This window comes from Rhincodon typus, chromosome 13 (genome assembly GCF_021869965.1).
Source record: "Rhincodon typus isolate 14 chromosome 13, sRhiTyp1.1, whole genome shotgun sequence".
Taxonomy (NCBI): Eukaryota; Metazoa; Chordata; class Chondrichthyes; order Orectolobiformes; family Rhincodontidae; genus Rhincodon; species Rhincodon typus.
In genome coordinates, this window is record NC_063344.1 from 22,642,121 (window position 1) to 22,658,113 (window position 15,993).

The window sequence follows — 15,993 nt, forward strand, 5'->3', positions numbered from 1 at the left end:
TTTATTTCTTTCAGGGAATGCCTTGACCAATCATAATCAACCTGCCTGGTTCAAATTTTGAACAAAGCCTGACAGTTAACTATCAATCTGCATTAATTGATATTTTCTCCAAGGAAACTCCTCTACCAATCAGAATCCGCTTGTCAGCATTTTCCTTCCATGCAGCATAAATTTGTTGTCTTCACCTTAAATTGCTTTCTTACAAATTGTCCTGATGAATGCAAGATGAAATGCTTTAATACAATGTGCCTTTGTTTAGCAATACTGAAGTTCGGTATGCTAAACAACCTTAAAAGATATAATTTGTAACAACAAGGATACCAACCATCTTCACAAAATTGTCCACCAATCCCAGGTGGGCAACGACATGTCCCTGTGACTGCATCACATGATCCTCCATTCTGACACTTGCAGATGCTGTTGCAATCCTTTCCAAAGGTACCCTGGGGACAAGCTTAGGCAGAGGAAAAAAGCAAGTGCAGACATGAGCTAAAATCTATTTATGTCATTGACATAGTGCAAATTGACAACAACAGTCAACTCTAAGAAGAACATAGTGCATCACTTTCTCATAAGGGTAATGTCCATAGAATTGCTTAAAATTCAACACAGACATTTTAATTATGACAAACCATATTTTACTTTTATGTTTGACTGCCTGAAAATACATAAAACAGGTTCACAATCTTAATTTCTAACCTTGTACTGCAACACAGGATGAACAAGAAAATATAGGTCTATTAAGTGATTTAGGACAACTTGAGTTTCAATCAACACACATAAGTGAGATGAAATTTCTCACCCACTGCTCGCTATAGAAGGGCAAAGTGAAATCAGAAGGACAAATTGTGGTCCAGTTCCTAAGGGGAAAACCCATAACAGTGTCCAACCCACTACGTTCTGCAGTGCAAGGAAACCACCTCACTCAGAAAGCCACAGTTCAGCTAGACTGGGAAATGTGAATGCAGCAGGTTAAGCAGGAGAAATTGTTGTGATTTTTTTTACATTGCTAACATTAAGTAAATGAAGGGATAATGTGTGTATAAACTTCATTAATGTGTGATGACTGATAATGGTCAGACTGGGTGACAGCACCAGTACCCTTCACCTTGATATGTTCAACAATGCACCAAAATACCACAAATTTTAATAAAGCAATAAATAATTTGTTTCATGCAATTTTATTAAATATTCATTTTCAATGGATCTAAGGGATCTGTGCAACACTTTCCATATCAGTCATATTTCCCTTTAAGCCTAAAAAGCCTTGGCCCAATACTCATTCGGAATTATCCTCAGTAAAAATGTTCATTTCCCATGTCTGAAATATCTGATAATCACTTTGACTGTTTCCAAGTAACTAGGTGCTGAAGAGTATTCTGATATTGTTCTTTAAGGTCACTTCACAAGCTACTGACCAAGTTGGAAGATGATATCAAGTTACCTGAGGAGGAGTCAATCCTTCTGGGGACAGTCTGTTTTCACTGCATCTTGTCATTTATCTGTGCGGAGTAGGGGTGTGGGGCAGTAGAGTTTATTTAACTGACTGGTACACAAGTGTATGGACCTTTGATTACTGGTGCTTCCTGTAATGGATACTCTAATAACTGGATGAATTGGAGCTCTAGAAACAACTTTATCTCCGCAGCTCTCACACAGCTGTTCTCAAGATTGAGTTCACAGACACATACCATACAGCCTTTCACTACAAACACTCAATAGGGGTCATTACAAATGATCTCAGTGTTATCACACCTGTAATTATGCAGTCTGTAATGGCTCTGTAGCTTCAAATTTAAAGATGAGTCCTGTAGTTATGGATTCTACATCAGGCTGTGATAGTACTGAGAACACAACCATTCAGTTCATCTGTAGTGAATTGGATTAAATTTTCACTGACTTCCATACCATGTCATGTTGAACTGTTCTTTCCCTGGTGCTGTAGTGTACCCACTTATTCTCCTACACTCTGTTGTTCCTGCTGGGCTCGTGCCTATTATATTTGTTGATCTCTATGCTAGTATATCCACTTGCTGTCCATAATGTGTGGTATCTGTTCTTCATACTGATTGCCTTATATCTTTTACAGATGCAGTGCCCGTGTCCTGTGCTGTACTCGTTTTATCTCCTGTGGTGGGTTCTATCTTCCTGGGTGCATCTTCAATGATATTGTTGATATCTAACAAAATGAGAAATGTCTACCATATTGTTGGGCTATTCAAACAAAACAAGCGTTCAAATTTTTCTCTGATCGTTAAAAGTATGGTTTTCCGTCTTCATCTTACATACAGTTGCCTCATTCATTATTTTTCTGGGTGTGTCAACAAAAGTTAGTTTTCGGGTATCTGATCCAATGAAGCAGCCTCTTAAAGATATCTGTTATGCCTGACTGTGGGAAAAGTAGCCAGAAATCTCTTCGACAAATCAAAGATAAGCTGCAAAGCCGAAAGTAAAAATCAAGGAGTAGAGATGATCCAAATGAAACAGAGCATAAACCTAAGAATATAGGTGAGGAGTTTAGGGAGGTGCTCCTTTCCTGTTCTTCTAATCTGTCAGCCTTCAGAAGAGTTGAAAAGCTGCAAGAGAGAGGGCAGGGAGCAAATCGGCTCTGCAAATCCCACAAAGTCCAAATTTTTAAAAATTTATTCATTCACAAAATGAGGATGTCGCTGGCTAGAGCAACATTTATTGTCCATCCCTAATTGCCCAGAGGGCAGTTCAGTGTCAACAACATTGCTATGGGGCCAGACCAGATAAGGATGGCAGTTTCCTTCCCTAAAGGACATTAGCAAACCAGATGAGTTTTTCCAACAATTGACAACGGATTCATAGTCATCATTACACTCTTAACTCCAGATTTTTTTTAAATTGAATTCAAATTCCATCATCTGTCGTGGTGGTATTTGAACCCACGGTCCCAGAACATTATCTGGGTCTCTCGATTAACAGTCCAGCAATAATACCACTGGGCTATCACCTCCCCAAATCACATTTGGACAAAGTAAAAGGCCACATCACAGAGAGATGGGTATGTAATTCGTTGGTCAGTATTTTGTTCTTAAATTTCCTGGGCTCTAAAAATGGAAGTTAACAGTAATTGTAAGGTTTAATTAGTACTAGTAAAGTTTACAATCTGTAAGAAATTTTATTGAGAGTAGTAGAGTCTATCTATTGTAAATTAATTGATTAAAATTAATCAATCAAGAAACAATAATGATGGCAGGGCAGTGGTGTGTTGTTTCTACAGGATATGGGAAATTGTGAATGCCAGTGTGATCCAGGATAAACAAGTCAGAGGTAATTATCTGCAGCTCAAGGAACTTCAGCTCAGAGTTCATGAGCTAAAGGCCAAGTTGCAGATATTGTGATCCATTAAGGAGGGTAAAGGTTATCAAGCTATTCCAGGAGGTGCAGACCTTTTAGGAAAGGGACTTCCGATTTGGTCAGTGTTCAGGGACAGGAGCCTGCGCTATAAGTGAGGCAGTTACGGGGACCAGTAGGGGGAGAAACCTCACATTTGCAATTGTCCAAAGGTTTGAGTTCCTTTCTGCTTGTTTGAATGAGAGTATGAGCTGCAGGGTGGATGAGCTAATTGGCAATGACATGAAGTACAGGAAGCCATTCAAGTGGAGGGAGCTAAAAGGAATGGAGAAGGGTCAGTACAGTGAGAGGGATTGACATTGTTCATTAACGCAAAGAGTGAAAGTCCAGAACTGCCTGCCCAGTGCAAGGGCTCAGGACATCTGTTTAGGGCTAGAGAGGAACTTGCTATGGTAGGATAAAAATCTACTTGTTGTGGTCCATATAGGCACCAACGACAAAGGCAAGACAACAAAAGAGACTCTGCATACACTGTATGAAGTAATGGGTATGAAACTAAAACGCACAATCTCAAAAGTTAACAATCTCCAGATTGTTACCCGAGCTATGAGCAAATTTGTATAAAGCAAATGAGTTAGAGAAATTAATGCATGGCTGACACACTGGCATGAGAGAAAACGGTTTTAGTTCATGGAACACTAACATCAGAGCTGGGGAAAGTGGGATCTGTATCGTTGGAATTGTCTACAACTAACAAAGCTGTGGCTGGTGTTCTAATAAACTGCTTAAGTCGAGAATTAGAGATGGTTTAAACTAAATAGTGATGATTTGGGATTAAATTGGGTAAAATGTGGGAAATTAAGGGTTATAGGCAAGGCAAGAAATATATTAATACTGGAAATGATAAGTAGATTTTTACAGGAGAGATAGAGAGCACAGATCTAAGAGTAAATCAACAAATTTAAATGGTTACAAAAATACTCAAAGAACAAAACCAAAGGCCCTGTATTTAAATGCATATAGCATTTCAAACAAAATAGATGTGTTGATAGTGCAACTACAGATATAAAAGTATGGTCTGTTTGCCATTAAAAATACATGGCTTCAGGATGACATAGATTGGAACCTGAATATTGAAAGTACAGGACAAATAGAAAGGACCTAAAGCTAGGAAAAGGTGGAGAACCAGCTCTGTTAATTAATTATCATATAAGCACAATAAAGAGTGATCACCTAAGTTCAAGAAACATAAGATATTTGGACAGAGATGAAAAATGATTAACTTGAGAAGTCACTGGTGGGAGTAGTGTACAGGTCCCCTAACATCAACCAGACAGCAGGATGGAATACAAATAAAAATATAATGGAGACTTGTCAGAAAGACATGATGATAACTGGCAAATTTAAATCACACAAAGACTGGAATAATCAGATGGTCAAATTTTGCCCAAAAGACACATTTTCAGGGTAGTTTCTTAGAACAGCACATTCTAGAATTGTACAATGAGATGGGATTAATTAATGGTCTCATAGTGAAGACAACCCTAGGTAGCAGTGATCATAATATGATTGAATTTTACATTCAGTTTGAGGTAGAGAGGAGTAGGTCCATTAAATAAGGTCAGTTCTAAGGGTACGAAAGCAGAGTTAAAGCACATTGGTTAAGGGTTAGGGTCAACAGAGATGCTGTGGGAAACATTAAAGGGAAGGTTTCAGGATACACATAATAACTATATTCCAAGGGAAGAACTCACCGTCCATGTTAACTAAAAAGGTTAATGATAGAATCAAACTCAAAATAAAGGCATATAATTGTGTAAAGTTGTGAGGTGGTAGGTCAGAAGACTAGACAAGATTATAAAATCTATAACAGGCTGACTAAAAGGCCAATAGGAAGGAACAATTAGAGTCTGAGAGGAAGCTACCTAAAAATATAAAAACTGATTCAGAGATAGTAGGAACTGCAGATGCTGGAGAATCTGAGATAACAAGGTGTAGAGCTGGATGAACACAGCAGGCCAAGCAGCATCAGAGGAGCAGGAAGGCTGATGTTTCGGGGGTCTACACCTTGTTATATCTAATATAAAAACTGATACAGTTTCTAGTCAAATATAAATAAAAGATACAGTTAACAAAATTAATGTTGATCCAAGAGAACTGGGGATTAATAATAAAATATAAGGTAATGGTATAGGGTATGTTGCATCAGTCTTCCTTGTAAAGGATACAAGAAACATCCCAAAAGTAGGGAGATGCAGTGTCATAATAATCCAGGACTCATGTTTGGACATGGGTTGAAATCCCTTGATATCAAATTGTGAACTTTGAATTCAATAAGAAGCTGGCCCACTGGTGACTAATTAACCATTGTCAGTTGTTGTAAAATCCCATCTGGATCACTAACGTCCTTTAGGGAAGGAAATCTATCATCCTTACTTAGGCTGGCATATATATGGTTCCATTCTCACAGCAATGTGATTTACTTTTAATTGCCCTGTGAACAATTAGGGATGGGCAATAAATGCTAGCCGAGCCAGTGACATTCATATCCCATGAGTGAATTAAAGACTGGTGTAAATTTGAAACTAGAAGGGAGGGAGAAACTGAAGAAAATTACAATTAATAGGGAAATGATACTGAGCAAATTGATGGAGTTGCCCATTGACAAGCTCTTAGGTTCTGATGGAATTCATCTTAAAGTCTTAAAAGAAGTGGCCAGTGAGATAGTTGATGTATTGTTTTAATTGTTCAAAACACCCTTGATTCAGGAGTTGTCCCATTAGATTGGAAGTAACTCCTTTATTCCAAAAGGAGGGAAGCAGAGAGTAGGAAGTCAAAAGACAGTTAGCTTAACATCTGTCATCGGGAAAATGTTAGAAGCTATTACTAAAGATGTAATAGTAGGGGCTGTCAACAAATTCAGGTAATCAGCTGAATCTGGGATGTTTTTGTGAAAGAGAAATCATGTTTAAGCAATTAATTGGAGTTCCTTGAGAAAGTGACATGTGTTGTGGATAGGTGGCTCATCAAAGATTACTGCAAAAAATAAAAGCTTGTGGTGAAGAGGGAAACATTTGGCATGGTTAGAAGAGGCCAACTAACATGAAACAAAGTAGTCTTAAATGGGTCATTATCTATTTGAAATATGTAACAAGTGGTGTACTGCAAGTGCTGGGGCCTCAAATTCTTAACAATATCGACAAATGGCTTGGATGAATAGATTGAAGCAAAGGTTGCTAAATTTGCTGATGACACACCGTTAGACGGGGATGTAAATAGTGTAAGGGACATAAGGAAGCTAGGGCTGTAGGTTGACTAGACAAAGATGTGGCAAATGGATTATAATGTGGGGAAATATCAAATTGCCCGTTTTGAACATAAAAATAAAAAAGAATAAAGAAGTAGGGAGGTTATATTTCAGTTATACAGGGTCTTAGCTGGCAACCACACCTGGAATACTGCACACAATAATGGTCTCCGTACTTAAGAAAGGGTGTAAATATGTTGAATGTAGTTTAGAGAATGTTTACCAGAATAAAGACTGGAATGGGCTGGTTGTCTTACAGGGAAAGGTCGGACAGTTTAGGTTTGTATCCCCTGGAGTTTCAAAGGGTAAGGGGCACCTTGATTGAAATATAAAAGACCCTGAGAAGTACAGATGTATATGGGAAGGATATTTCCCCTTGAGTGAGCATTTAGAGCTAGAAGCCACTGTTTAAAAATAAAAGATCAACTACTTGCGTCAGAAATGAGGAAGTTTTTTTCTCTAACAAAGGGTGCTGAGGCTTTGAGACTCGCTTCCTTCCTAATAAGAGGTGGAAGGTTATTGGAAGGTGGGAATGTGGAGCAATTAGATCAGCCCTGTCCTTACTGAAAGCAGGAACAGACTCAAAGGGGTGAGTGGCTTTCTTCTTCTCCCAATTCACATGTTTGAATGTTCATCCATAAATTTAAATATATGAATTGAAAATGGAACACCCATATAAGACCATAAAATATAGGAGTGGAATTGGACCATTTGGCCCATCAAATCTACTCCACCCACATTCGATCATGGCTGATAGGTTTCTCAACCCCATTTTCCTGCCTTCTCCCCATAACCCATGATCCCCTTACTAATCAAGAACCTATCTATCTCTGTCTTAAGGACAGGCAATGACTTGGCCTCCACAGCCTTCTGCACCAATGAGTTCCACAGAGTCACCACCCACTGGCTGAAGAAATTTCTCCTCATTTCTGTTCTAAAGAGTTGTTTATTCACCTTGATCCTGTGTCTTCAAGTTCTAGTCCTTTTACTGGTGGAAATATCTTCTCTATGTCCACTCTATGAAAGGTCTTTCAGTATCCTGTAAGTTTCAATCAGATTCCCCCACATCCTTCTAAAGTCTATCAAATACAGTGCTCAATCACTCCCCATATCAGAAGCCCTTCATTCCGGGATCATTCTTGTGAAATTCTTCTGAACACCTGCCAATGCCAGCACATCAGCAGTACCTACTGTTGTATTCCAGCTCCCTCAAAATATCTGCTAATGTCACATTTTCCTTCCTAGCTCTCAACTGAAACTGCATGTTTACATTAAGAGAATCCTGAACTGGGATGCCTAAGTCCCTTTCAGCTTCAGATTTACGAGGCCTTTCCCTATTTAGAAAAGTCTACGTCTCTATTCTTCCTGCCAAAGTGCATAATTGCACACTTTCCTACATTTTATTCCATGTGCCATTTCTTTGCCTATTCACCTAGCGTGTCCAAGTCCTTCTGAAGCCTCCACTTCCAAAACACTACCTGTCCCTCCACCTATCTTTGTGTCATCTGCAAACTTAGCAATAATATCCTCAGTTCCTTCATCCAGATTGTTAATGTATAGCGTGAATAGTTGTGGTCCCACATGGATCCCTGTGGAACCCCACAAGTCCCCAGCTGCTATTCTGAAAATGACTCCTTTATCCCAATCTCTGCCTTCTGCCAGTCAGCCAATCCTCAATCAATGCCAGTAGCTTATTTAGTAGCCTCCTGTGTGGTATCTCGTCAAAGGCCTTCTGGAAATCCAAATAGATCACTTCACTGGCTCTCTTTTGTCTAACTTAATCGTTATCTCCTCAAAGAATTCTAACAAATTTGTCAGGCCTGACCTCCCCTTAACAAAGACATGCTGACTCAGCCCTATTAAACCATGCACTTCCAAATACTCTGTAACCACATTCTTAACAATGGACTCTAATATCCTACCAATGACTGAGTTCACGCTAACTGGCTTATACTTACCCATCTTCTGTCTCCATTCCTTCTTAGAGAGGGATGTTACATTAGCCATTTTCCAGTCCTCTGAGACCTTCCCTGATTCCAGTGATTCCTTAAAGATCACCACCATTGTCTGAAATCTCCTTAGCAATCTACTTCAGAATCCTGGGGTGCAGTCCATCCAGTCCAGGTCATTTATCCACTTTCAGACCTTTCAGTTTCCCCAACACCTTCTCTTTAATGATGGCCTAAACTATACTCAGCTCTGCCCCCAACTCTCGAAGTTCTGGTAGGCTACTGATGTCTGCCATCTTAAAGACTGATGCAAAGTACCTATTCAGTTCCTCTACCATTTCTTTGTTCCTCATTATTATTTCTCTTGCCTTATTTTCCAGCAGTCCAATGTCCACTCCTGCCTCATTCTTACCTTTTATGTATCTACAAAACCTCTCGCAATCTTCTTTTATATTACGAGCTAGCTTACCCTCATATTTCATCTTATACCCTGTTATTGCTCTTTCAATTATTCAGTGCTGGTTTTTAAGTGCTCCCAATCTCCCGGCTTTCCGTTAATCTTCATCACATTGTATGCTTTTTCTTTTGCTTTTATGCTGTCGCTGACTTCCCTTATCGGCAATGATTGCTTTATCTTTCCTAAGGCATGTTTCTTCCTGAGGATGAATTTCTGCTGCGTGTCCCAAATGAGATTAAGGGAAACACAAAGAGAAAAACAAACTGTTTTTAAAGTATTTTAATCTTAGCATTTTTAAACATGCAGCACTAATTTCAAACTGGAAAAATGATCTTTCAGGGCCAGAAGTGCTGTTCAGCATAGTTAGCAATTATTGTACTTGCAAAAACCCAGTTCTTTGTTATTATAGGGCCCTGACATTTTTGTTTATCTTTAGGGCAGGAATAATGGTTAATTACCCTATGTTTGTATCATGATAGTGAGTTCTTCCATGAGCAACAGTACACCTTTTGGAGTAGGGAATTAACAACTCTGGACTCATAGATTTCCACGTCTAACTATACATGTGTGGGCTACAGAAGTTACTGGTAAAACCAGCAGCCTTGCTGCTATTGGTAGAGCAGCATTTAGACCAATAACAAGTCTTCTGTTTGGCTAGGAACAATATCAACTTGTAGCTCCCAACCTTGACTAAAATTGTTTTTTTATTAAAATGTATACTCCATATGAAAGAAAATACAGTATTTTTTCAAACGGGAAGAACAACACGTTAATACAATAATTCTACTGTATGCATACATGGGACAAATTTATTCTGTTTACATGTAGTAAAATTAAAAAGGTAACCTTTTCTTACAGTCTCCTGAATCAGTACCAGTTTGCCAAACCTTGATGCACGATCCAATTCTCCAGCATTTAGCTAAGACTGAAACTGCCAACAATGGAATAAAGTTTGACCAGGTCAACATCCTTTAACATAGAATCCCTACAGTGTGGAAACAGGCCCTTTGGCCCAACAAGTCCACACCGACCCTTGGGGCATCCCACCCAGACCCATCCCTTTATAACCCACCTAAGCTACATATCCCTGAACACTACAGGCAATTTAACATGGCCAATCTACCTAATCTGCACATCTTTGGACTGCGGAGGAAACTGGAGCACCCGAGGAAACCCATGCAGACACAGGGAGAACGTGCAAACTCCACACAGACAGTCGCCCAGGGGTGGAATTGAACCCAGGTCCCTGGCGCTGTGAGACAGCAGCGCTAACCACTGAGCCCCAATGATTGTTCCATCAAATAACAATCCAGTATTTTGTGCTCATTTTTCCTCTGTATTTGATGGAGAAAATCATTTTAAAAACCTCATCGTTTTTGCTAAATTCTGTTGAATGGATGTTTTTAGGTTTGTATTTGAAAGTGTAGTCTGTGGTATAATATGTGAGTTTTAAACTTTTTCTAAACATAGATCTGCTAAATTACAAATAACTGAGCACAATTTTCAATTTGAAATCGCTTAAGCAAGACTAAGCAACAAAGCTACACATGGAAAGAACACCATATATTCCCAATGATTTATTGCCAGTTTTCAAAAGCAATTATTTATGTAGTATTTTCAAGCTATGTAACCAAATCCAGTCATTTATGTATTGGTAATTAAATCTCTAAAACCCTGAGTTAATAAAAAATCATTTCAAGTAACCATAAAAACAAAGCAAGTTGATTGTCCAGTGATTTGTTTCATTCTCTGGAGGAAAATTGCCTACACCCCGTGTTTTTCCAAATCAGTCAATCAGAACAAGTTCATATAATTAAGGTAGTTAAGAACCTTTGCTACAAATTCCAGATGTCTTTAGAGGTTAACGTGATTTCAGCTGTGAGAGGCTTTCTTGATCCCAAATGCATGGATTGTGTGGATGAGGATAGATGGTAGAATCTTTTAAATATTTAATGACAGGGTTCAAATTGTGTCAAAAGCCATGAGAGTGCATTTCAAGGTATTTATAAATCATAAAGCTCACTCGAGCCAGCTTAAGGGATTTTCAGTGTTATATCAGTTTTAGTATTAGAGCTTGTCCCTTAGTGCACTTTAATCCTATGGCTCATCATGGTTACTACAGGTCTAACAGGGAATAATCTGCATTCTATAATGAGAACATGATCTCAATCTCTACATAACCAACCAAGTAGATGTTGAACCATTACAGGGATAAAACAAGGAACTGTGGGATGCTGGAGATCTGAAACAAACAAAATCAGAAATTGTTGGAGAAACTCAGCAGGTCTGTCAGCATCTTTGGAGAGAAAGCAGAGTCAACATTTCAAATCCAGTGAACCTTCTTCATAATGGCAGTTCTGCAGGAAAAATCAAGAAGAAAATTGGATCTCAATAGACCAGAGTAAATTCAAATATAATCACTAAAGATCAACTGATGTTTGGTATATTGCCAAAGTCAAGGAAACAAGGAAGGGGCTAAAGTAAGGAACAGTTTACAAGCCAGTTCTGAGGAAGGGTCAGTGGACTCAAAATGTTAGTACAGATGCTGTTAGACCTTCTGAGTTTCTACTGTTTCTGTTATGCTTGTAACAGAATGTCCAAATAATTCCGGAATGCAGAGGAGATAAAGATTTTCCAAGAAAAATTGGTTGGACCATATAATTTAATAAAGGATATAAATAGGTTACTCAACAGTCTAAGACAAAGCTGGAATGTAAATTAACAGAGCTGAGAAGAAGTTCACTTACTTTCATTACAGATGAGGCCTGTTTGTCCTGCAGGACAGTTGCAGCCGTCTCCCTCAGCATTGCAGACACCACCATTAATACAGTCATTACAGGTAAGGCTACAGTCATTCCCAAAGGTGTTATCCAAGCAAACTACAATTGAAAACACATACTGTATTGAAAACAGTGAAAAATCAAAGAGAAGAAAACTTAATCTCAAAAGACCACAGTAAATTCAAATAAAATCACTAAAGATCAATGCATATTTGGAATATTGCTAAAAGTCAAGGAAATAAGCAAGGGACTAACATAAGGCACATTTTTAAAAAAAAACAGTCGTTTTCACAGTCTATGAATATCATTTTTATTGGCCACAATATGAACCAGGAACAAAAGTGGGCCACTCAGCCATTTCAGCCTGCTCCTTCATTCAGTAATATCGTAGCTGATCTGATTTTAACTTCAACGCTACAGTCCTACATATCCCTGATAATCTTTCATCCCTTTGATAAATCAGGAATCTTTCTATATCTGTGTTAAAAATATTTAAAGATTCTGCATCCACTGCCTTTTGAGGAAGGGAATTCCAAACACTCACAACTCTCTGAGAAAGAATTGCCTCGTCTGCATTCTAAATGGACTTCCCCTTATGATTAAATTTTGACACCTAGTTTTAGATTCTGACACAACAGGAAACATGCTCTCAACATCCACCAGTCAAGATGCTTCAGGCTCATGAATGGTTCAATTAAGTCACCTCTGATGCTTCTAATATCCAGAGGATATAGGCTTAGCCTGTCTAGCTTTTCCTCATAAAGCAATCTGCTCTTTCTAGGCATTAGTCTAGTAAACCTTCTCGGAACTGCTTCCAATGCATTAACATCCATCCATAAGTACAACAATCAGTACTGTACACAGTACATCAATGCAGTCTCACCAATGTCCTGTAAAACTAAAGCATAACCTCTCTATTCTTACATTCAATCCCCCTCACAATGAACCACAGTATTCTATTATCTTTCCTGAAATGGAAGTTCTAAACATACAGGTTGTACTGTTACACCAGTTGTATTAAGAGGCATTTCCTAAAGTTTACTCGAATCTTGGATGTTACCAAATGTGGAGAACAGCTTCAACATTGGCTGAGTTGAGAGGGCATGGAATGCACAAAAGGTATCCTAATTCACATTTGGAAAACTTGTATATCATACAATCAAAAATCCATTAGATTCTGGGTCAAAATTGTGTGGAGTCAAAGGTGTTTGGAATTTTCCTTCCTGTTTTGTTTTGCCTTCACTATGAGCAAAAAATATCCAAGGAACTTGGCAGAAGGCTGAACAGCATGATCATCTTCCAGAATGGTGCTACAGGACTGAATGCATCCTGAACCACAGCTTTATTTCATGCCTGATAGCTCCCATGGAAACGACTCTAATTTCTTCGCTAGTCTTTCTTGCAGGGAGAATGTCTGCTATAGATAATTCAACATTGTGTTTACATCTCAGGACAATTGTGTCATGCAATAACTTGAGTCAGCAATATAAAAAATGCCAAAGTTGAAACTTAATGCTAAAACAATTAACAACAACATTGAAAAGAAAACGATAATTTGTTCTGAAGTGCAGGCAGTTCTGTTCTGATGTCTAATTTCAGCAAGACTTTGACACCAAGTCATGGCGTACATTGGTTTACAGCAGTTTGGTGCTTGCAGAGAAAGGGAAAGGTTCCAGAGTTTCTGCACTTTATGCAATAACTCCAGAGGCTCACTTGTAAATTCCAGTTCGGCCTGCAAAACCTAACATGAGTCTCCAGCAGAAGTTAGTGTCTTCTGAGATTGAACTTAATAATACCGTGAGACCCTGCTTATCTCAAAGTCAGAATTTTTTTAAAAATCGAAAATTTTCCACAGTCACTGCCACCAAGTATGAAGCGAACACCTCATGAGAACCACAACAGTCAACAAGCTGTGTTTCATGAGAGTCCTTTCACAAACACCATCATGTGCTTTTCTCAATGGGCAAATCATTCTCCACATTTTTCTCGGGGGAGGGCAGGGAGTCAGGGTGGAAGAAGTGAAGAAGGAGTAGAACACGTAGAATGTGAAAACCATCAAACAACTGCTTCAAGTGCTCAGTCAGTAACAGATGCAATTAACTGAATAAATTAATAAATAGCACGTACTGATTTTCTGCACAAGTCTGAGTTCGCTCCTCAGATCTTCCTGAAAGAAGGGCGTCAAGGAGGATTTGTACTGAAGAAGCTGCGGAGGGGTTCTTAATAAAATATCTTGGAATCTGGCGAGTTTGATTTCTTCCTCTTCTTCATTTGCCTCCCCTTCAAATTCATCCTCCAGGGCTGAGAACAGAATAATATGTCAGCTGAATGATTATCGCGCTGCATCCTCCCTCAGTCACCTTTCACATCCTTACCATCGCCTTCAACCTTCCCTCCACCGCCGTAGCTTTGCCATCTACAAAGCATCACATGTGGGCAACAGTCTGTCAATCTATAGCTACCCCATCACCCTCGACTCTTCTCCTATCACTCCAGAACTGACCTCAGTTACACTCAACTCTCCCACCTACCCATCCCCAATCACGATTTCCTCTCCATCGTCCTTTAGATGCCTTTGGTAGAGATTGACCTTCCATCTGTAATTTAGCTCCTTCCTTCTGTCTCCTATAAATATTCTTAGGGCCATCATGTAGTGCCCTCTCTGCACAGCACTCAATACAACAGCTCAGCCTCTTCTCCCCTGGTGCAATAAAGATGCCCCCACAGGAATAGCAACTCCTACTCATTCCAGATCCACCGGGGGAAGATTACCTCGCCTGAAGGCATAAAGGTTCTTGTTTACTGTCAAATTAATTGTAGATATAACTTTATCTGGTGATTATGTTTTTTAATGAGGATACATGATAAGCTAATCCATTACGAACAGGTTCTTATTGTTCGCTGTCAGGAACCAAGATCTACCTTGGATCCACCGCTAACTTGCCTTCTAAATTTCATCCCCCTTTCGGACAGCTGTCCTTTTACTTCCCATGTAATTAAGGGGCCCAGTCCAATTCATTTCTTGCTCCCAGGAGTTTCATTAGATTTCACTCTGAACTGCAAAGGCAGAGCTATGGCAGTGGGTTTTCTTTCTAATATCTTAGCCAGGAATGGTATTCATAATATGGTGAGAGTGCTGCAGTGGAAAGGAACTCAAATAAGGAAAACAATTCCCCATATTGGAAGCTTCTATGATTTCCCAATGCAAATTGTGGGTTCACTCCAGTCCATTTGATTGGGACAGAGACACATTCATTTTGATGACAATAGAACAATCCAGAAGATTGAAGAAAGTAAATTGTGACCTACACAGCAGGAATTGTAATTTAAATAAGCCCCTTTGAATCCACTCAATATCAGGTTAGGTTTACTCTCCAATGGCCATGAGACAGAATATTTTAAAACATCTCATATATCCATTTTGAATAGTAAGATCAATTTGAACTTTCAAATAGTACTAACAGAACAGAAATCAATGGCTGGTGGTTCAAAAGTAAATCCACATTGTAAGACTGATCAATTGCATGGCTTGAGGCACTTCGCAAATTATCCTCTGAATCACAGTTCAATGATTTATATGCTCTGCCCATTTTTTGGTCATCTTTACTCACATGTACAGCTTTTCCTGTCTGTGTCCAGTCTGTATCCACCCTGGCATGTACACTGATAGGATCCAAGAGTGTTTATACATAGATGGTCACAGCCAGCATTGTCTGCTGAGCACTCATCCACATCTAGAAGCAGAAATAAGAACTTAAATATAACTAAGCATGGGATAAGATAATGTTATTTGATCCATAATGACATGGATATCTCCTCCTTTAGGGCAGATGCAATCCACTCCATCATAGACTCCTATCCAATAACACCCTGGGGAAATGTCTATACAAATCCCCAAAGATTGTCAAGAAAATTGCAGAATATTCATCCACAGTAACCTAATTGCCTGTAAACATACTTACATCAATGTCACAGGAACCTGTGTGTTCAAAAGATCTATTCAGTCTATTATTATGCCCACAAGCACCAGTCTCATTTATATCAGACAGGAGACAGATTCTTTGCATGTTTCCCAGTCTGTTCTCATTTATGTGTAAGATGTTTTGGAAAAGGGAAGTGCATTGATCCTGTTAAATGCAAAGCTTTTAAAAGAATTGATTTTCCCTCTCTGCCTCTGTC

General features: G+C 39.0%; 1 protein-coding gene across 1 annotated transcript in view; it reads right to left on the minus strand.

Moving 5' to 3' along the window:
- LOC109933236 (multiple epidermal growth factor-like domains protein 6) overlaps positions 1–15,993 on the minus strand; it is a 271,265-nt gene that overhangs the window by 49,699 nt on the left and 205,573 nt on the right. Inside the window, exons 12-15 of the mRNA XM_048604631.1 lie at positions 15,426–15,548; positions 13,942–14,115; positions 11,782–11,913; positions 326–454 (exon numbers count right to left, since the gene is read on the minus strand). Coding sequence (XP_048460588.1) covers positions 326–454; positions 11,782–11,913; positions 13,942–14,115; positions 15,426–15,548 — 558 coding nt within the window. The remainder of the gene's footprint in view (positions 1–325; positions 455–11,781; positions 11,914–13,941; positions 14,116–15,425; positions 15,549–15,993) is intronic.